General features: G+C 39.1%; 1 protein-coding gene across 1 annotated transcript; it reads left to right on the forward strand.

Moving 5' to 3' along the window:
• Positions 1-3,225: 3,225 nt before the first annotated feature.
• LOC117300311 (serine/threonine-protein kinase tousled-like 2) lies at positions 3,226-21,759 on the forward strand. Its single transcript, XM_033784055.1, has 17 exons — positions 3,226-3,308; positions 5,026-5,245; positions 6,275-6,368; positions 7,379-7,494; positions 8,442-8,543; positions 9,291-9,383; positions 10,938-11,027; positions 11,382-11,518; positions 11,948-12,185; positions 14,598-14,777; positions 15,587-15,678; positions 16,471-16,560; positions 17,587-17,756; positions 18,597-18,738; positions 19,688-19,799; positions 20,278-20,385; positions 20,947-21,759. The coding sequence occupies exons 2-17, from the start codon at positions 5,090-5,092 to the stop codon at positions 21,142-21,144; spliced, it is 2,118 nt and encodes a 705-aa protein (XP_033639946.1). The 5' UTR covers positions 3,226-3,308; positions 5,026-5,089; the 3' UTR covers positions 21,145-21,759.
• Positions 21,760-23,693: the final 1,934 nt, after the last annotated feature.

Consider the following 23,693-nt stretch of genomic DNA (forward strand, 5'->3'; position numbering starts at 1 on the left):
ACATCACACCGAGTCCGGAGCGGATGGCCGGGATTTGACGATCGAAGCCGCTATGACTTAAGCTATTATCCACAAAGAAGCTTCCCTATGTGCTCTGAATACTAACACACATTTCTTACCGGAAATGTGAATCATAATCATGTTTGTGAGATCAGCATAATCACTATACCGGGAAGTGCGGACTGAAACCTACACATCATAATTCTGATACAAGGCATATTTCTTTAAATACGATCCTCAATCAGCTTCTCTTGGGTCCCCGTGGCAGGAGATTATGTGATCTGTCCCACTGATTCCGATAGCACCGGCCCTCTTTGAATTGTCCTCCTTCATTCATGTTAACTTCCCAAGTTATGGGGACAGATTCTCAGGTGGACAGAGATTTCCCTTGGACACAGATTCAATAAAGTTTGCCTATTTTTGTTGTTTCGGATCGTCAACGTGAATGAAAGGTTTTCACTTCCTCGTATTCTCTCTTCAGATGGTTGTTTCTACTAAAGGAACACGTTGCCTTGGATCGGTCGAGTTGGTCTTTGAAAAGCGTCTGTTAACCGTTTGTTATAAAATGCATAATATGATTAGAAAGATGTTTTAAAAGTAGTATATAATAATCCACACTCGAACTTGCGTGGTTTTCCTTTTACCTCGTCGACAAACACGGTCGGTCATTCATGGGAGTCCAATTTTTGACTCCCATAATGGCCGACCGTGTTAGTTCGCAAAGTAAAAGGAAAACCACGCAATAAATTTTGTGGCAAATGTGTGTGGATCAAACGGTTACAAACGCTTTTCAAAGACCAACTCGACCGATCCAAGGAGTCTCGCATACCAGGGCCCCAATTTCATATGCAGAAAATGTGGATTAACACTCTTCTGCATAGCAGAAATGAGCATGATATAACCATAAACCTAACATAACGAAGCTATGAATGGAAATCTGACGAAGTGCATGTTGTTCTATAGACTTGGCCCCTGTCTTTATTATCCGCAAAGTGTGACGTCAGATGTTCAGTTAGTGATGTTCCTCACACAAAAAGTAGCGATAGAGGGGGCTATAGTCACAAAACATGAACAATTATTTCTTGAGTCTGCGTAGCACCAAGCGCCTGTGGATGTTGTGGGTCTATAGGGTCCTACACGATGAAACGAACTCATCGACTATTTCCGGTTATTGACCAGCATCACTTGATCACAATATGGCGCAATAACTTTTAAAGGTGCACTATCTAGAGAACATAACAAGTTATCAAGAAAAAAGACACTGCATGGCTGTTGCTCCTTGGTATTTTTGTTGTTGTTGCAGAAGTCACTCACTGATTTTTTTTGGCCAAACAAATTGATACATCAACATTACGAGAGACTGACCCGTTCTAACGATTATTTGACTATTTTATAGCCCTAAATCTGTCATTAAATAAACATAGAAGCGACAAAAATCTAAATTGGTAACTAATTAGCCGACCCACACCTTTCGCTCGCGGCCTCCACAATGATAAACAAAAGAAGTAAAGTTGCAATTTACTAGTTTACCCATGGAGGAAGGAATTCATGGTTTACCCGACTTGGTAAAATAGTTGGCTGGTGTCCCAGGGAATTCTGTCCGCTGGAGATTCGGTTCCTCATGTAGGAAATTGGGCTGAGAAGTGTCTCAAAAGAGGGCATTATCAGAAGTAGTTTGTACACAGTTCGCCGTATGGGAGCACAGAATCTCCGGGCTTGGCGTCTCGCGTCCCTTGCCGTTTACGTCCGAAAACATAATAGTGATTAAACCATTCAATAATCCCTGCCTTTGTGCCAGAAATGCGTTGTTGGACGAACTTCCGTCTCTCTACACCTGTTCAATTTGCAACGCAATATTCCTCATTATGGTAGTGTTATTGTTACACCGTGACGATGGTGAGCACACAACAATGGGCTCAAATCGTAAATGAGAAGACGAATAACGTCCGTTTCGCTCTAAAAACACGGCACACAGGGGAAACAGTTTTACCCTGGTCTCAATGCATTATTTACGCATTGTAGTAGTTTTTCGGTGTTTGATTTAGTTTGATTTGAATTGATTTATTTGACTAAACAAAAACACACATTCGAATAGGAACTTACTAAATTGTATAAAATGTTTAAGAAGACATGCAAGAAACGAGGTTTTTGTCGAACCAAAGTAATAGACATATTCCAGCAAAGTGTGGTCATCGTCTCTGCAAAAAAAAAAAAGGTGAAGACCATAATTGTCAAAAAATGACCATTACTAAAACAGCTCCCTATGATGTAAAATGTAGATTCGAGAAAGAAGCAATTTCTCACCAAAATATTTGAATTTGACTTCGAGCCGACCCAGAATTAGACTTGATACAAGTCCCGTTCTCGTCATGGCAGAGGAACAGGTTGGGGATTCCAGAGCATCACAGAACAATAGTTTTCTGACGATGGCACGGGATTGGGACTTTAGTCAAGTCTAACCCAGACTTAAGAATACAATGGAAATTTAAAGCTCGATTATTATTGAAGGCATAATAAAACGTTGACAATGATTTTTTTTTTTGCTATTTGCTTTTTGCTTGTTTGTTTGTTTGTTTGTTTGTTGTAAGTTGCTGTTATTTTTTTGTTTTTACCCCCTTAAAAGGGTTTTGATTAAAAGGGTTTTGATTAGTAAGCATTAACTTTTCATGCATAATTTAGTTTGCAAGCTGGACTCAGTTTCTAGTTAGTACTTATTAGGCCTACGGTAATTTGAGATGATCGAGTTGGATTGTTTTACAAATAAAAACACATCAAAATGGCCTGACGTTTCGATCCCATGAGGCTTAAAGATTATTATTATTTTACAGGTGTATAGTAGGTCTGCTCTTTGGTCTATAGATACATGAAGCTCATTAACATATCTGACCTACTTAAAGGAGTTAGCCGCCTGCAGCCCAAGTAAAACGGTGGCATCCTTTTGATCGATGACGGTCATTGTCAACGCGAACGCTCATCAAACCACGGAGCAAGCCTCAACTCCCAAAAACTCCCTGCTACTCAGATAAGAAAACCCACCCCTTCCCCCTTCAATCTGCTGGAAATAGTTTCCAGAAAGGAAACGGGATTATCTATTTTGGGATATGACGTCATAAGAGTATTCAAATTTCAAGGCCATTATCGATTTTTAACCTCTACCGCCGCCGTAGCATTATCACAGTTCAAGGATTACCGACAACTTCCGAAAGCTACCGAATCAGACAGTGACGTCAACCGACTCAGACTGGTGACATATCCAAAAGGCATCGTTTCTCTAACTAATATTTTGGACGATTGCTCCCCTTTCTGAGGTAAGATTTTAACCCCAACCCTTGTTATTTTTCACAGAGATACCGTTTGAAATAAAATGTTGCTCATTAATAAAACTGTAGGTTGATTTAGTGGAGTAAAAAGACGAAATACTCGTAGTTTTCTAGTTTCCAGGAAAGCGCCATCTTGGATTTACTCAAGATGTGATTTCTTTAAAAGAAAAGAGGAGACATTCTTGGATGTCTAGATGGTCTCTTAATTTTTTTCGAGGCTGATACGTTTTTCTGTGTTAAGGAGCAATTGTTGTGGGGGTAAAGAAATGTCAAAGTATTCGTACATTGCTTGGTTGTAAATGTTCTTTTTAATTTACACTGGTCAATATGTTTTACATTTTGTTGGGGGTGGCCAACCAAACATTAAACAAGACCAAACCATGTTCAATCATTGTCGGACCATGCTGGTGTCCTCTCTGATTACTCTGTACTGATTCTGAAACAGATTTAGTTTTCATTTTTATTTAGGAGTCGCGGTTCGACAAAACTTTTCGCATCCTGCCACAACCTTTTGACAGACCACCTTATTTTTTTAGTAAATTAGATAGCCCACCTACTATAGTTAATTCCTAACAAATGAAAAAAGTGGTGGCAGACCGGATACGGACAATTTTCCATTACTTTCATACTGTGAAGCTGCTAGTTTTTTCGGAAAGGTTTCCGTATGGCGCCACCACTTTTTCATTTGATGTGAAATAATATAGTATTTAATTTACCTCAATGAGATATCCATTTTTGTAAAAATGAGTGATAAAGTGGTGGCGCCGTACGGAAAGTTATCCGTTTTTTCTACCACCAAGCATATTACAAAAGCTTAAGCAATTTATACCATGAGCCAAAACAATCATGGCCTGGGAACTAATTTTGTAACGGAAAAGTTACCACTTTTTCATTCGATATGAAATAATATAGTATCTTATTTACCTCAATGAGATATCCCTTTTTGTAAAAATGAGTGAAAAAGTGGTGGCGCCATACGGAAAGTTATCCTTTGTAACAATTACGTCCATCACATTTTAAATTTGGTCGATATTTCATGTCAATAATCAGTTGCCCTTTTGTATTACTTCTTCTCTAATGTGCCCCGTAAGCCTCTGTAAGGCCATAAATGTTGTCATTGATACATGAAGATAATGTAACACCCCTCTTTCACAGAATGTTTGGTCAGACCATTAGAGTTATTCAAGTGTTGAGTGTTCTTTGACTGCAGCAGCCACAAGAATTGAGTAGTGTGTTGAGAATGTATTAGATGAGTAGTATTCCTATAGGAAAGTGAATTTATTGCTGTCTGAGTCCTAGAAAATGTTGAACTCTTATTCAATCAAGTAGTGTTTTGAAAATGTGTCATTACGGAGGCTCAAAATGCGTGACCCCTACAAAGCTCAGGGGGTGAAATGCTTATCTTATGGCATGCTTTTTGCTAACAGAGGGTACAGCCGTCAATTTCACCAAACTCTTCCTAACTTAGGATTAATCTTAGGACTTGGGACGGGTTTGGTTCCGTATCCAAATACATAGGGCGCATTGAACGATCCTAAGTTAGGACGAGTTACTCGTCCTAGCTCGAGTTAGGATTAGGCCTAGCGTTTCGTGAAATCGGCTGCTTGTCTTTGGCAAAAACCAATGTTGTCCTCGTGCTTCAATCTATTTGTAATTTCACATCAATACTTCAAAACCATTTTTTCCATACTTTCTATCCAAGCAGAATGTAAGCTACTGTCGTCGACCCAGCGTCTTAAGTTTTTCACAAAGGATATTCACAGCCAGACATGATGCAGGACTTTCGGAACTTTGATCCTCAGAGGTTGGAGAGATTGGAAGCCCGCTTTAAGGGAAATCGTAGCCAGCCACCAATCGTCATAGATGATGATTCCAGTCAGAGTGCAGGCAGTCACAGCTCCCAGGCAGAAGACAGTGAAATTCAGGTATTGCAAGTTAGGCCAGGGGTCGATTTCACAAAGAGTAAGGACTCGTCTTTAACTCGTCCTTACTTAGGACGCATCCTACGACGATTTGTAAAAGATAAGAAAGGTTCAACGCCTAGTAACTTTCATGGCAATAGCCCCGAGCCTGTCCTAAGTTGGGTGGTATAAGGTTCGTCTTAGCATACAAGTTTGTGTTGCTTGTTATAGTGCTTCTGTTGGCTGGCTTACCGCGAAGATAAGAGACAGGGGCTACAAAGAAAATAATACATCCGTCACACACTGGACTGTCATACATTTCCGGGGCAACATAATTTGTAAAATGAAAATAACGTGGTGAAAAATGTTGGTTTTGCTATGGTGCAAGGTTCAATGCCTGTTGGGCTGTATTTGAGTTATTGGCGATATGGTTATGGCTAAAGATCTTACATGAATAGTTCTACCAGGGCTCAATTTCATAAGGCCTCTAAGCACAAAGTCTTGCTAAGCACAGACAAATTCTGCTTTGCAGATATACCAGCCAACATTGCATAGGTTGCCACCGGTGCCCCACCCATCATCACGTACCAAAGAAGTTTGCTGCGCAGCATTTTCTGCTAAATAGCTTGATGAAATTTGGCCCTGGGCTCAATTTCATAAAGCATGATAGCCAAAAATCTGCGAAGTATAGACAAATCTTGCTCACCAGAAACAAGTTACCAGCCAACCTTCCAAAGTGTTTCAACTGGTGCCCCACACATATTTTGCTTAGCAAAGACATTATTGTTACGCACTAAGCCGTATTTTCTGCAAAACAGCTTTGTTAAATTGGGCTCAGCAAATTGGCCCGCCATTTGCTTTGGTTACGCTATGCAGTGGTTGTACAAATCTGATAAGGGTTGCTCAGTAAGCAGAAACCTTCTGTGAAAACGCTTTATGAGTTTGGCTGTTGTTCTTGTGGCCTGAGGGTACAAAGTTTGTATCATAAATGTCAATAATAAATCCTTAAATCTGATGGGAAAATTGGTTTACCCTTTTCACCTATAACTTTAGTCTCTTCGGGCGGTAACAACTGGAACACCGGAAAGAAAGGAGAAACGAAGAAAACGGAAACACCCTGAAAATCACGATCAGAACTCCGGTGGAGGTATGTATCAGTCAATCTGTCTGACATTTGAAAATATGTAGAACTACAAATTTGAAAAGCTAAATATATTTAGGTTTTTCTCAAGGCACTGCAACTATTCCCTTCTCACCAGATGAGTCAGCAAGTTGAATGAAAAAAAGGTGCTCACAAACTTAAAGGGATGGTACACCTTTGGTTTTTTTTTTGATGAAAATATTTGTTCATGGAAGTTTGTAATCTGACAAACTTTTTTAAAATCATAAACAATCCTTGAAAGTGTGTTGACATCAGGGCCCAATTTCATAGCGCGGCTTAACGATAAGCAAATTTTCGTGCTTACTGCAGCAGAATAATTTGCTAAGGTGTAAGCATATTTCACAGGTTAGCAGAACAATTGGGCGGCCATATTGCGCGTTTAACATGGATTTGCATTGTGACGTCATTTATTTCCGTGCGTTAAGCACCGGAAGGTTAGCATGCCTTTTCGTGTGCTTACGGTTAGCATTGCTATGAAATGGAAATTGCACAGTGAGCAGAAAATTGGCCGCTAAGCAGCGCTATGAACATGGGCCCTGCTCCTTTCACAAAGTTCCATTTCATTAATTAGGAAAATATACAGGGATGCTTAAAGGAAATGTATACCTTTGGTGTTTGGAACCCTTTGATTGCTTTGAACCTATATATAAATGTAGATATTTTGAAAATTTCATTTCAAAAGGTGGTAGCGTTTTTTGATATATCACCAAAAATCCAGAGAGGTTTATGTCAACACAATTGAAATACACAATCCAACAGAACACTACTGTACTCAGACTTATGTGTCTATAAATACAAAAATTATCTTTTTTGCCTAACCACATTACTCCCAAAGTGAAGTGATTCTTAAAATGGTTTGTGCTATCAAAAGCTGTTGTACAAGTACTTCTAACCGAGTAAGTTTTTATTGCCGTTCGTTTGAAGAACGAAAATGTATAGCTTCCCTTTAACTGTACTTAAAAATAAACAATTTGTTTTTGCGGTAAACTTTGCAGGCCATGGTCATAATGCTAAGAAGATCAGCGAGTATTTCAAGACATCAGGAAATAGTCCGGGAAGGGCGCCAAATCCAAACCTCATTCCTAGATCTCCTTCAACGTCTCAATCAATGGTAAGTGTACGCCTCGTTTACAAGATTCTTTTGGGAATAGCCCCCCGTTATCTTAGTGAGTTATTGTTTGTGAAATGTACTACATGTACTCTTTGTTCATCTTCCTCCGGTGTGGTATACTCAAACCAGCCAGTAGCCAAAACTAAATTTTATGGTGATCGTTCATTCTCGATTAATTCCCCCGCTCGTTTGTGGAACAGGCTGCCAGCAGCAACCCACATTTTTAAATCTTATCTGAAAACTTTTATTTTTCTTCATACGTACACTTTTAATATTGCTGTTTTTCTGCAGTAACAAGACATAAGACATAAGACATAAGAAAACTTTATTGATCTTCAATAGAAGAAATTGCATTGCAAGTGTTTCTTCTGTTTTTACAAAACTGCCTATATTTTTATTGGTATAATTGTAAAGCGCTTTGTGATGTCTGTGACATGGAAGACATTTTTTAAATAACAAATATTATTATTGTTATTATTATTAAGTCTCAGTTCACATTTTATTTATAATATGTGCTGTTCCTACATTCACTACATATCATACTGCAGGCTGATTTCTTTATTTGTTAAACACATCCAACAGCACAGTTAGTGCCAATATAGGATGAAAAGGAAACAAGAAGAAATAATGAGATCTGTATTGTATGTAGGAGGAAAACCACAATGTGGGAAAACCGACGCAATCAGGTAGGGAGCCAACCCACATGCAAGGCTCCAGTGGATTGTGGTTTTGAATGTCAACCCGCCATATAGCGGAGTTAGCACATGTACTACTGTGAAATAGTTCTAATTAGATGGTCAACTCGCTGGAAAATGTTACCATGTATACCCCAATATAATGTCTGAGCAATTGGTTCTAAGCACTGCACATGTCTCTAACAAATAATAGAGATATTACAAACTAATACCTAATCCAATTCTGATGATTATTTCCTTTTTGTGTTTTAGTATCCACCGTCCCCCTCTCCAAATTCCAACCATGTGGATCTGGTGACCATGCAGTACCCACCACAGATTCCACCCAAAGAAACGGTCACATGTGCAACTCAGGTAACTCATCGTCCAGCCAAGTTCGTGAACACTTCCTGCAAATGCGAAGCCAATTTTGACATCACAGGGCTGTTTTTGCAGCGAGTGTTTCGCAGGAGTTGAACACTGCTCCACTGTTGCAAGTTTTTCCTTTCGAATCTGTGACACCAAAATTCGTATCGCATTTGCAGGAATCTTTACACAGGGAGTGTGTTCTACTTGGGCGAACAACCCAAACGTTTGCCAACCTGAAATGTGATTGGCGCGTATGGTGTTTGCAACAATTGCAAAATTTTGCAAATGGTGTCGAGGGGTTGGAAGCGTATATTTGCCAACTTAATTGTGATAGGGCAAAAACAGGTATGCGTTTGGCGCGGAAGGTGTTTGCAACCTTTATAAAAAAAAATTGCAATATGGTGAAGAGGAGGTGGAAGGGTATGTTGACAGCAGCAGAAAAAGTTCCCAGGAAGTTTGACTAATCTGACCTAAACCTTACCTCAAACAAACAGGATTGTTTGTTGTAAAGTGTTTTAATTTGTTGTGCTAAACTGAACTTCCTCTTTCTCTAAAAACTATATCACTTCAAAGGGGGTTGTTTCACAATTCGTTTACAATATCACCACCTCTCCAGTGCTGTTTTTATGGTCATTAACACGTTACCCAAAGAATGCTCTGCATAAGTTTGAATATAGGAGGTGTAACTGATTGGACACTCTCTTGTTTTGTCAGCTTAATGGTTGTATTTTTTAATCTTCAATCTTCCAATAGACTGTAATGACCCTTGATGACATCCGTAGTCTAGAAGGAAAAGTAACGAGTGGTTTGAGGGAGTCACAGACAGCTATACAATCTTTAAAACAGGTAAGGATAGCTCTAGTTCCTCACAAATAGGCCATTTGAGAGTTCAATTTTTTTTTTACTGAGGGATGGGTATTAGGGGACATTCTTTGTGGCAGGACGGCTTTGTGGAGGTGCTGGTCACCTTTTCTTCCTGTCACTCACTGGCTTGTTTTTTTATATCTATTTTGCTTCTTTGTATCTTTATGTATCGATTTGTATATTTGTTTTTTTATGCCAGTGTAAAGTCTAATAAAACTAATATGTCTGGTACCCTAACTTGCTTAGTCACAATGTAACGCTTGCATTCAAATTCCTCCGACTACATGTATAGAGACAGTTGCTATATTACATGATTAGGGGCAAGCTTTTGTGTAGTTAGTATGAGACGGTGAACACCTATACACACTTTTGAAAGGATGTGTATGGCACAATGGTTCGCTCATCTGGAGGTTGCTATGCAAAGGCTTGCCCCGAACAATTTGACATAGCAACTGTCTCTATAGTCTGAGGAATTCAGATGAAATCGTACATTGTGACTAGGCGGGTAATAGACCCTTCCCATGAAATATGTAAATTGCACATAGCGCGTGCGCACTAACGTTTTGGTTGGCAAAATGAGGGAACATCGCACTGTTTTGTACACGGCTAATGGGTGCGGGACGTAGACACGATTGCGCGTCTGCTTAGTGCACAACTCTATGGTGTTTGCCAACCAACAGGGTCTGTACGCATGCGTGAATGTAATTAGCATATTTCATGGGAAGGGTCCTTGTGACAGACATTATTCAAATCTTACTCACAAATGCCTTATTGCCATGGAGGCCATTACCAAAAGGTCTGACAGACAGAAGGTCTTCATAAACAGTTTGACTCTAATAGATCTGCCGGGGGAAGTTGCTCTGCCCTGTTTATCTTCAAGAAAATTTGAATCCATGATTCTGATAATCGTTCCCTACCAACAACATCGTGATATTGTACCAAATTGATATCAAACAACCAGGGCTGACTTCACAAAGAGCATATAACGTTCTTGAGTGAAAATTTTCCTTTACTGCTAAGCAAAGTGTGATGTCACAATACAAATTCACTATGGTAATTCTGACAATTCATACTTAGATGAATCTTAGTGCTTTGTGAAATTGACCCTGTGAGAACCATAGATAAAGAATTAAATTAACTAGATCGACCGCGCGTACATACGCGCCATTGCCTGTGAGCAAAAGTTTTTGTTCGCCATGGGCGCGGGAAAAATTTCTCGTTCGAAAGGCGACGCGCGGAAATGAAAACGGGAGATAGGCCTTTGACGCGCTAAATGTCACGTGCTGATGGCAAAAAGTCACGTGCTGACGGCAAGACACAGAAAATGTACACAGGACCCGCGTATGTACATACAGCCGATCTAGTTATTCTTCTCTATATCTATGGTGAGAACTTCAGATCATTGCAAACTAAAAACTGATTTACATAATATCATCATACTTTAGGCGTTGCAGACCTCTGCTCTGAAATATCAACACTACAGTTGGAACTTTTAAATAACACTAATAAGATTCTTTATTTCCTTTTTCTGTGAAGACACAAACAGAATCCCAGAAACAGGTGGAAACTCTTCAGAAACAAATCGCCAAAAGCATGGTCATGACCAAGAAGTTACTCCTTGAAAAGGTGAGTGTTTGAATCGAACCCTCCCTGCCCTCAGCGTTCTGAAAAATAGAACAAAGAGAGCCATGTTTAAAGACGGAACTGTTTGGAAGAAACTACTGTTGTCCAGCAGCAATTTGCAGGGAATTTCCATAAATAACACACGCAAGTCTTGCGCAAATCAAAAGGGATAACAAATCTTGAATTAGGACTATATTTTCCTGTAAATTATGTCACATGAAATGGATCTGTTCAATAAACAGCTATTGGAGCTCTTTTTTTTAACCAAATGTTTTGTTTGATCTTAATCAAGGAAACTAAGTTATCATGAAACTTTATTTAATTTGATAAACAAAAATTTGTCTGATTTATTTCAAGTCGGACATTGACATGAAAGAGGCGAGACGGAAAAGCATGGAGAACCGACTGAGATTGGGTCAGTTCACTACCAAGAGGCAGGGAGCTCAGTTTGTGGAAACGTGGCAGGATGGATATGCATTCACGGAACTTGTCAAGTAAGTTTTCACTCATGACCAATTAGTCAAAATATTCTCTTTAGTGGCACTGCAATCAGTTTACAATACCCGTAGCAATCGATGTGCTATGCCTGTAGGAGCAGCAGTTCTTGGTCAAATTCCCCATACATATGAGGTGTTCTATAAGAATTTTTTTAAATGTTTTTACTTGTGTTGTGGTTAAAAAAAGACAAGTTCCTGTATGATCCCTTGGTGATCCCCACAGCAATCTATTCTCACTCGGCATTGCCTCAGAAAATTTATAATGTGCTGAGGATCATCTAAGGGTGTGCTAGATGGATCATCTTTGTAGTTTTAACCATGGCTTACAAAGCAGTGAATATTTGTTTATGGGTCATCCATCTTTTCCTTTGTAAACAAATGATCAATGAAAAGTTGTACTTTGGATTTTTTTCTGTAATACAACAGACAACAGGAAAGATTAGGCAAAGAAAAGGAAGAAATAGAACAACAGCGAAAGTTACTCACCAAAAAGAAACCACCGACTCCTCAGGCAGCCTCGGCCAAGGCCAACAAGGCCAAAGCGGCCATGGCCAATGGTCCAGACGATGTGTTTGCTAAGCCGGCCGTTGAGACCCCAATGACGCCCTTGGAGTATTATGAGAGAGATGAAATCTTCAAGTTAAGATTAGCATCTCTGAGGAAGGTGAGTACATGGCGGGGAGTTTTTCATTAGGCCATATTCAAAATGGTGGCTATCGCTATGGCTACGACTATTGCTAAGGGTTGTTTCCAAGGAACAAACTGTTTTAAAGACACTGGACACTATTGGTATTTGTCAAAGACCAGTCTTCTCACTTAATGTATCTCAACATATGCATAAAATAACAAACCTGTGAAAATTTGAGCTCAAATGGTCATCGAAGTTGCAAGATAATAATAAAAGAAAAAATGCCCTTGTCACACGAAGTTGTGTGCTTCAGATGCTTGATTTCGAGACCTCAATTTCTAAATCTGAGGTCTCGAAATCAAATTTGTGGAAAATTTGTTCTTTCTTGAAAACTACGTTACTTCAGAGGCAGTCGTTTCTCACAATGTTTTATACTATCAACCTCTCCCCATTACTCATTACAAAGTAAGGTTTTATGCTAATAATTATTTTGAGACATACCAATAGTGTCCACTAGTCCTTTTCTTCAAATATTATGCTTTTCTACACTGAACTAGCCAGCAAGACCACTTAGAGTGAATTTTGAGTGGTCCTCGGGTATTTAGACTGGCACTTGGCAAGCAGACGACTGATAAAGACAGGGATGTGATTTCTCTGTTTTTACCGGAAATCCTTTTTTTTTTTTTTTACAACTAAGATCAAATTCATAAGAAAACTAGACATTGCATTTGTAAACAAATGCTGAGCTGTTTCGCCAATAACTATTTCAAAAATCCTCAACTCAATATGAAAATTTTGTTGTAGTCCAATTAGTTATGATGTATCAAGCCTGTTTAAAAAATGGATTTAGATTATACCATGTTCAGTCAGCAATTTATGACTTAAAGGTAAAAAAAAAAATCATAACAATTTTTGTGATGACGTCATCATGACGTCATTTTAATATTTACAGGAACTTGCCAATATCTAACAACCTACCAAGTTTCAACATGATTGCGCCAATACTTCGGGAGTTACAAGACTTCGAAAAGTGCACCTTTAATTCCATGTCATGTAAACCCCGATGACGTAATCGATATGAAACTTCACACATATGATGGCTGCCTAATGGTCAACATGTGTGTAAATTTTGAAGTGATTACAAAAAACTTTACGGTCACCACACACATCTTCAAAAAGTCCTTTTTTTAAACAGTTTTCAATCTGGTATTTTTTTTTAACAGCCCACCCTTGCCAGACACTAGTATCGGTGAAAGCAACTTCATAACTCTAGCCACTTATGAATTACAAGGCACTTCCGGTTTCGCAAGAAGAGGTCACTGCGCAATATAAATGTCCGTTTTATTATTATTTATTATTATTATGTGAGGTCACGCACACGAAATAAAATGAAGATCTAATATATCCCTATCCAATCCCGCAAACAGAAACCTACGGTCTCTTGTGGCTGATTTGATGCGAATTTTCAAATATTTAAAATAGTGTAGCTTTAAGATGACGTCACGTGACAGGTGATGACATAATGTAATGTGAAGACTATACATCAATACCTTTCATCTCTGAAAGTTTGATTGCAATCGCTCATTGGGAACATTGCAAAACAGCGCGTAGACAATTTTGAGTTCTGAAAAATACAAGTAAAACAAATAAAAACAAAAACTCTAGCGAAAACAAGAGCTGTTTCGCTGCGCTGCGCTGCGCTGCGCTACGAAACAGATAATAAAGACAAAACCGTGTAGAATACCCAGATTGCAGAGTAGGGTTTTCAAAACCAAAGATAAGTAAGCAGGCTTCACACTCGGAAGCTTTTGCGCTCGCAAGCTTTCACACTTTGCGCTTGCAAGTAAGCTTGGGCGATATCACGATATTATCGAATATCGCGATATTAATTTGGAAACGATTTCGATATCGGACGGATTTGGTTTTGATCGAAATATCGATATATCGCGATATATCGCGATATATCGCTTAAATATCGCGATGTATTTGCTAGCTCAGACATCTTGCACCCCATGGGTTTGAAGTAAAACCAGAAGAATAGGTCATTAGAACACCTCTCTTATGCTATGACTGTCTCTTCTTCAACTTTTACTTGGAGTTTGAAGACTGATGATGTCAAATTTAATTAATCGCGATTATATCGAATATCGCGATATACTGTCGGCGATATATTGTCGTGAATAAAATAAATCGATATCGCCCAAGCTTACTCACAAGCTTTCACGCTTTGTGCTCATAGTTCAGGTTTTTATTTCAACAGACTATAACATCCCTGTAAAGGAGAACGCTGGAGAGGTTATGTTTGTATCCAACATTGTTACCCTGATACAATGAATCAGTTTAGTTCTTGGCAACTTTCATTTCTATTTTTGTTTGGATTTTTATATATTTTGTTTAACTATCATTTGGATCTCACAAAAATACCTAACTGCTTCCCAATGCTCGCAGGAGGAATCTGACTTACAAGGAGAGCTGGAGAAGTTAGAGAGAGAGCGTAATGTTCATATACGGGAGCTAAAAAGAATACATAATGAGGACCAATCAAGGTTTAACCACCATCAGACGCTCTCGAATCACTACCTACTGCTGGGACTGCTTGGAAAAGGTGGCTTCAGTGAAGTCCATAAGGTAAATAATAATAGTAATAAGTAGGACTTGAAACTTTGCATGGTGGAAATACGATATAGTAAAGGTTTGTTGTAACACCATATAATGATAATCGCTAATTGAGTTGCGCTTTCTCCAGAAGACGATCATGGCATACTGATCAAACTCATTTAGAGATTATCATTACGTGGTGTTACCGCAAACCTTTACTATATAATAGTAATAATAAAAGTTATAACAATTATAGAGAGCTAAATATGTAAGTTTCTAAGTGCTATAACCAGATTGACAAAACAGATGGGTTTTAAGGAACGATTTAAAAATGTCCAACAAAGGTGCTGCTTGAATGTGGGTGGGTAGCTTGTTCTAAAGTGTTGGAGCTGTGACTGAGAAAGCACGATCCCTTTAGCATGTCATGGTGCGGGGTACCGGGGAAAGCTTGAAATGAGCGATGGAAGAAGAGGAAAAGGCGTCGGGTAGCTGATGAAAGTGAAGATGAACAAAGGGCTTTGAGGTCTAGGAGATAAATCCACTTCTTCTTTCCATGCCTCTGCAAATAGACTCCTTGCATATGGCGTTAGAAGATCAAAAACAGCGCCCTCGTTGAGGTTAGATGACGACCTATTAAGTGGTGTGGTGCATACACGCTTGTATATTTATTTGGTATTGTGTATTAAAAAACCTTTGGAGCGCTATGGTTGCCGGGGTTGTATACTCCCCAGGCAGCTGAGAAAGATTAAAGAAATATTATTGGCCCAATGACCAAGGCACTAATGTAGAGTGCATTGGTAAGATTATTGTAAAATGTGTCTATTTTTACTCCACTGCAGGGTTTTGATCTAAAAGAGCAGAGATACGTTGCGTGTAAGATTCATCAACTCAACAAGGAATGGAAGGAAGATAAGAAAGCCAACTACATCAAGTGAGACTTCATTCTTATAAATTTAGATTGGTATAGGTGTGTGCATGGTTCAATCCATACACAAGCTAGCAGATCAGGGCCCAATTTCAAGGCTCTGCTTACCGTAAGCACAGAATCGGCGCTTACGGAAGCAGGGAATTCTGTGCTTACGGCAAGCGTATTTCACGGGTTAGCGGCGAATTTGGGCTTCTGCGCGTGCGTACTTCACGTTACTAGGCATTTTACGCTTACGTAAATTTTTAGGCTAGCGAAGAATCTCGGCGCTTGCACATAAGCGGAGAATCACGATCGTAAGCGCAGAATTCGGCGGTAAGCAGAGCCATGAAATTGGGCCCAGGCTGATATAGGTGAATCGGGCCAACAGGATGGAAACAAAAAACTACAAAAACCTTTTTTTATTTGAGGGGGGGGGGGAGGTATGCGTTTGGTAATCACTGTTTTAAAAAAGTTTCTCTTCAAAGTACTGTGGTTATGTAAAAAGATGTCAATTTATATGCCCCCAAATTCTGAGAAGTGTTACTGTCAATTTTAGTTTCTTAGATCGTGTTATCCTATTAGGAACTATTCTTCATGGACATATTTTCTCAGGATTTTTGGTGATATCTCAAAAACGCGACCGCCTTTTGAAATGAAACTTTCACAAGATAGTTTTATTATATACTTGTACATTTACATAAGATTAAAACATTTGAACGGTTCCCAAAACCCAAGGTTTATCATTTGCCTTTAACAAACATCGGTGCAAGGGTAAAACCAACGTTTTATGCTTTATCTTGTTGTTGTTTTTTACAGACACGCACTTAGGGAATATGAAATTCACAAGAGCTTAGACCATCAAAGAGTCGTCAAGCTGTATGATGTCTTTGAAATAGATTCAAATTCGTAAGTATTTCTTGGTTTTATTTCATGATTGGTAAAATGCTGTGTAAGGATTGAAATCAGCAGAAAGATTGAAAATGAATGGCATATAGCTGATGGACGTAAAGCCGTTGGTCCCATGTGTTGCGTAACGCATGTAAAAGAACCCAGTGCACTTATCGAAAAGAGAAGGGGTTCGCCCCGGTGTTCCTGGCTGCGGCTGCTTAATGCGCCGTAGCACCTTGTAAACCCTTATAATGTGCTAACTAATTGGGTCTCAAAATTCATCTCTGCAATAACCTATCTTTCTGAAAGTTTTATATACTCAGCGCCTTTAGTACCTTGTTTGGTAGATACGTGCGCTATATAAGACTTCGATATTATTATTATTATTACTAGCTGAGGTGCTTTTCATTGCTTGTATTTTACATTGTACTGTTTTTTTTAAAGTAACGTTTACTTCTTGAAAGTTTCCCCTTCTCATTGCTTGTATTTTACATATCACTGTACTCTTAAAGTTATGTGTATTTCTTCTATATTGTTTTATTTAAAGGCAGTGGACACTATTGGTAATTACTCAAAATAGTTATTATCATAAATCCTTTCTTGGTGACGAGTAATGGGGAGAGGTTGATGGTATAAAACACTGTGAGAAACGGCTCCTTCTGAAGTGTCATAGTTTTCGAGGAAGAAGTAATTTTCCACGAAATTGATTTCAAGACCTCATATTTAGAACTGGAGGTCTTGAAATCAACCATCTAAACGCACACAACTTCATGTGACAAGGGTGTTTTTTTCTTTCACTATTATCTCGCAAGTTCGATGACCGATTGAGCTCAAATTTTCACAGGTTTGTTGTTTTATGCATATGTTGAGATACACCAACTGTGAAGACTAGCCTTTGACAATTACCAATAGTGTCCACTGCCTTTAAATGCATTGTGCATTTACTAACTTAACGTTTGTGTGAAGTGCCTTGGGCACCTTATTAGGTGTATTCTGCGTTATATAAGATATTGTATTATTTTTTATTTGTTTTGTTATCTCTAGTTTTTGTACAGTGCTAGAGTACTGCCCCGGCAACGATTTAGATTTCTACTTGAAACAACACAAGATGATAGGAGAGAGAGAGGCACGCTCTATAATGATGCAAACAATCTCAGCCCTGAAATACCTTAATGAGCGAAAACCACCTGTTATTCATTACGATCTAAAGCCAGGTGAGTAGTTAAGTGTATATTAATGGTGGTCCTAAAATGGATACCTGGGGCACACCAGTTTGACTGTGCATGTTAGTATAGAGGACATAATCCATGCTTGCTGGAGACAGTGGTGTAACAAGATGGTGGGGGAGGAGAGGGGGGAGGAGGCTGTAGCCACACTCTGAATCCTTGCCTCTTTCGTCTCTTGCCCCCTCCCCAAAATGAGATAAAAAATGGATGGTTCTACTTATTAAATAGGTCCCCTTTCTAGTAAAAAAGAAAGTTTTCCGAGATAGTACAGGTAACGTGGTATTTTAGCTGTCTAGGTCTGGTAAACATAATGTTGTTGTGCTGACTACTTTATGTGCTTAAAGGCACTGGACACTATTGGTAATTACTCAAAATAATTGTTAAGCATAAAAACTTACTTGGTAACAAGCAATGGAAAGCTGTTGATAGTATAAAACATTGTGAGAAACGGCTCCCTCTGAAGTATCGTAGTTTTCGAGACAAAGTTACTTTCCACCAATTTGAATTTGAGACCTCAGAATTAGATTTTGAGGTCTTGAAATCAAGCATCTAAAAGCACACAACTTCGTCTTACAAGGGTGTTTTTTCCTCCATTATTATCTCGCAATTTTGACGATTGATTAAGTTAAAGTTTTCACAGGTTTGTTATTTTATGTTTATGTTGAGATACACCAAGTGAGAAGACTGGGACAGAGAAGCAGTTTTGTGAAAAACACAAGATAGAACCTGTGAAAACAATTCAGATCATGCATAGAAGAGCTTTGAATGATTTCTTGAGAAAAAAATATCTCCTTACTCATCAATTCGTTGTTATCCCCCCACTAAAAGGTAATATTCTTTTAAGTTCCGGAAACGTAAGTGGAGAGATTAAGATTACAGACTTTGGACTGTCCAAGATCATGGACGATGATCACTTCAATTCACAAGAGGGAGGGATGGACCTAACATCACAAGGAGCCGGCACATACTGGTAATTATTGACACTTGGGTCTTAAGAGTTTGAGAAATTTCTGGTGAAATTCTCAGGCAAATTTTGCTCTTTTTTTGAACCGAAATTATATAGAAGATGATTTGTAATTTAGGTGATAAAACGTTTTAAAACTGACGCGACAAATTTTGTTTTCACATTGGTCTCCCCGATTTAGGCTACTCGCTTTTAGGTTCCATCTTCTTTCTGGATCTGAATAAATATTCTCAAAGGTCTAATTAGAGCCAAATGAGAAGAGAAGATGATGAATAAATTACGGTTTTTGATGTGAGAGGAAAACCCCAAAGAGTTATTACAGGGAAAACCCACGCAGTCAAGTAGGGACTGAAAACCCAATCCACATAGTGCCCCCGTGATTTGAATTGGGGGCCCAGAGGTGGAAGGGGAGGCAAGACACCACTACACCAACCTAACCGCCAATTTGTTTTACAAGCTTTGGTTAACATGTTAATGTTGGTTTTTTTAACTACTGTAATGTATATATTTGGTTTGCGGTAACACCATGTGTGTATCTACTTGCCAGGTAGAGTTTGTTCTTAGAGAACTGTCTTGCTTAATTCTACTTCGCCGAGTAGATTGTTCGGGAGTTCGGGAGACTTCTCAGTTCTGAAAAGAACTGTCCTGCTTATTAACTATTACCTGGGCGGATGGAAAAGAAATAGGCTGGGACTACTACTTTAGCTTATAGGATCGTAATTAACTGTACTACCGCGGAGTCAGTTCTTGGGTTGGTCTCAATGTTTCGACTAGCTTGCTTTAGTCATCCGCGGTAGTAGAATTAAGCAAGACAGTTCTCAAACAAACAAGCTCTACCTGGCAAGTAGATACACACATGGTGTTACCGCAAACCAAATATAAATTGATACCTCACAATGCAATGCCTCAAATCCTATATACTGAATTGATTTCCTGTTTTTTTTAATTATTTCAGGTACCTGCCACCAGAATGTTTTCAAGTTGGCCAGGAGCCGCCTAAGATCTCATCTAAGGTGGATGTATGGTCGGTTGGTATCATCTTCTATCAATGTCTGTATGGAAAAAAGGTATGTCGTTGTTGAGCACCGTTGAGCCTTCTGAAGATTTGCAATTATTTTGTGTCTTAGGGTTTCAGGCCTGTATGCTTCGTATTTGAAATGGCTAGGGCACCAATGCATTTTTGAGGGGTAAATTGTAAATTTCTAATGGAGCATTTCAATGACCTGGGGGCATGGAGGCAATCGTCTTTGTTGCCCCTTTGAAGTATCAGGTCTCAGGCCTGGGGTTTACACGGTGACGCAAAGCAATTGTCACCGAACCATTCCATAGACACAGGGGCAAACCCCTTCTCTTTAATACACCGGACACTATTGGTAGTTACTCAAAATAATTGTTAGAATAATAATTTACTTGGTACCGAGCAATGGAGAGCTGTTGATAGTATAAAACATTGTGAGAAACTGCTTCCTCTGAAGTATAGTTTTTTACTAGTGTGTTTCATTCCTCCTTTTCACAATTTTGTTTTAATCCAACTTTTTATTTCAGCCCTTTGGTCACAATCTGTCGCAGGCATCAATCTTAGAGCAAAAGACCATCCTTAAAGCAACACAGGTTCAATTCCCACCAAAGCCAGTAGTCAGCGCAGAGGCAAAGGTAAGGCTTAAGTTTCGAAGAGGGTCAAATTTAGCTTTTGTGATGCACTCATTTTCCAATAAGCCTTTTTGAGGTATGGCGGACGTGATACACGCGCATCACACGCCGCGACTGATGCCAGGCTCACCATGTTGGTGTTCATTAGGTTTACGTGTAAACGCCGCGTCGCCTAAAATGCGCACTTCACTGAATAACATACGTTCTATTTCTATGGTCAATACGCAAAAATTTACCACAACTTTACAGTGATGTAGCATTGTGTCCGCCATATCTCAAAAAGGCTTTTAGATTTGGTTCTCATGAAAGTGCGGAAAACTTACAAACCTGATATAAAAACGTGTAAAGTAAAGCCCTTTTCACACAACAACAAAATTATCTTGGTCCCTCGCTAAGAATTTTACAAGCACTGATTGTTATATTTGTTGTCATTGTGCATGACTGGGGCTAGCCATCTTGTTAAGGTACATTTTTTTTTTTAAATTAACAACCAATTTTGCAAGGGACGCAGTGGCATCTTAGTTTCTGAAAATTCTTCCACTTTCTTCTATCCTTTCCGTTCAGGAGTTCATTCGTCATTGTCTCGTCTACCAAAAGGAGGACCGCGTCGATGTCCTAACCCTTGCCAAACAACCCTACCTTCTCCCCGTCGGCGGCAGGAAATCACTAGCTGCAAATAGTGTGACCACGAACAATGTTACTAGTTCCAGTACAGCAGTCAGCTCCTCGAGTACAACAAGTCTTGAGACTAGTTCTCAGTAAGCTCTCAATAAGGAGATTAATCTTATCTACAACCAAAAGCTAGTCTCCGGCCCTGCAGCTGCCACAGACTGGGATCAAGTTCATGCAAGGATCAATGGATAACGAGTGGTTGTTCAGTGACGTACGTAGGGCACGCGTACAGAGGTTGAAGTGTGAACGACTCTTGTCAGGGCAAACGGCAACTCAACACACGTTTCACGTTTTGTTATAACTGGTCCACTCTGCGCTGTACTATGAAAACGGCTGTTGGTAACCAGCGATGCGACCATGCCCAGTAGGTTGGTTCCAAAAGTTGACTAGCGTAGTCCAACTAGACAGAGTTTGGGCAATGTTAGAAAAGCTATGGTCAACGATAGTCCTTGCGTGAACTTGGCCCAGGAAGCCAGAAAGTTACCTGCGGAAAGGACTGGGGGTGAGAGTACAACATCGTTCAAAGCATGCAAGGAGATCAATCTACATCCGAAAGGTAGTCTCTGGCCCTGCAGCCGCCTGCCACAAACTGGGAAGCTGGAAAGTGTGTACTCAGGGTGCCTTGGAAAAGGACCTGGGCCCAATTTCATAGGGCTGCTTTTAATCAGAAAATATTGCTTAACAGTTATCTCCTATTAAGCAGAAATGAGCATTATACCAGTCACAAATTGTGCATGTGACATGTTAGTTTGGCTGGTAGCCTTATTCTGGTAAGCAAAATTTTGTTGTGCTTAGCTACTCTTGTGCTTAAAGGCACTGGACACTATTGGTAATTACTCAAAATAATAGTGAGCAGTACAAAACATTGTGAGAAGCGGCTCCTTCTGAAGTAACGTAGTTTTTTCGAGAAAGAAGTTATTTTCCACCTAAATATTTTAATTTGATTTTGAGACCTTAGAATTAAATTTTGAGGTCCTGGAATGAAGCATCTTAAAGCACACAACTTCTTGAGACAAGGGTGTTTTTTCTTCCATTATTATCTCTCAACTTTGACAACCAATTGAGGTCAAATTTTTTCCCGGTTTGTTATTTTGCGCATATGTTGAGATACACCAAGTGAGAATACTGATCTTTGACAATTACCAATAGTGTTCAGTGTCTTTAAGCAGCTCTTTGATACTGGGCCCAGGATTTGGCTTCTGTTTGCAGGAATGTGAATGTGTTGCCTGTCGCTTGCATCTCAACAAATACCTGTACTTCACTGGTTTTATTTCAGCAGTAGGGTGTCTAGACCTGGTGCTTTGTATAAATCTTTTAGTTAATTATAAGATAACTGATAAAGGGAAGTTGCACGTTTGGTAATTACTCAGAACAAGTATTCGCTTAAAAACTGACTTGGTAACGAGCATTGAAGAGCTGTTGATAGTAAAAAACATTGTGAGAAACGGCTCCCTCTGAAGTAGCATAGATTTTGAAAAAGGGGTAATTTCTCACTAAAAGACTTCTAGCCAGAAATATTTTATTCCTATCTGAAAGCACACAAATTTGTCCAACAAGGGTGTTTTTTCTATTATCATTTTCTCGCAACTTCGATGACAAATTTAGCTCAAATTTTCACAGGCTTGTTATTTTATGCTTTTGTTGGGATACACCTAGTAAAAAGACTGGTCTTTGACAATTACCAAACCTGTACCTTCCCTTTAATGCTGCAGCATGCAAAGATTTGTCTAACATATTACATTTCAATACCAGAGGGCATCGTTTTCAATCTTGTTGGTTTAGCAAGTAACCCCTACCCATGTACAGGTCTGTATGCTTCATTTTTATAAGGGCAAGAGCACCAAGGCATTTTCTCCTTGGTAAAAGATGCCTTTTGAGGAAATTGTAATTTTCTACTGGAGCATTTCAAGGGCACCAAGGCAATTACCAGGGGGCATGGAAGCAATTGCCTTTGTTGCCTCTTTGAAGTATCAGGCATGCGTGTAACACAGCCTTGGATCGGTTGAGTTGGTCTTTGAAAAGCGTTTGTAACTGTTTGTTATAAAATGCATATAATTAGAAAGATAGTTTAAAAGTAGAATACAATGATCCGCACAAGTATCATTCGAAATTGCTTTGTTTTCTTTTTACCTTGTCGACAAACACGGTCGGCCATTTATGGGGGTCAAATTTTTGAATCCCATAAATGGACGACCGTGTTAGTTCGCAAAGTAAAAGGAAAACCACGCAATTTTGAGGCAAATGTGTGTGGATCATTGTATTTTACTTATAAAACATCTTTCTAATCATATGCATTTTATAACAAAAGGTTACAAACGCTTTTCAAAGACCAACTCGACCGATCCAAGACAACGTGTTCCTTTAACTAAAGAGCAGCTTATTAATCAAGTGTAAAAATGTCACAAAATGCCAAAGATCACCCAGCTCTATCAGTTGGACTCCAAAAGCTACTTAGAAGATGTTGCTGAACCCATTTTGTTGCATACCAAAAATAATATCAAAGCAGCTTTTATTTGGTTTTACTAAAAGATCTGCTACACAAGAAGAACTTTCATATTGACTGAGTGTAGATGTATGCTGACAAGTTTTCAGTCTTCCTTACAAATTGTGTTTTCTTAACTGCTTTCATCTCAGTAATT

This window comes from Asterias rubens, chromosome 15 (genome assembly GCF_902459465.1).
Source record: "Asterias rubens chromosome 15, eAstRub1.3, whole genome shotgun sequence".
NCBI lineage: Eukaryota > Metazoa > Echinodermata > Asteroidea > Forcipulatida > Asteriidae > Asterias > Asterias rubens.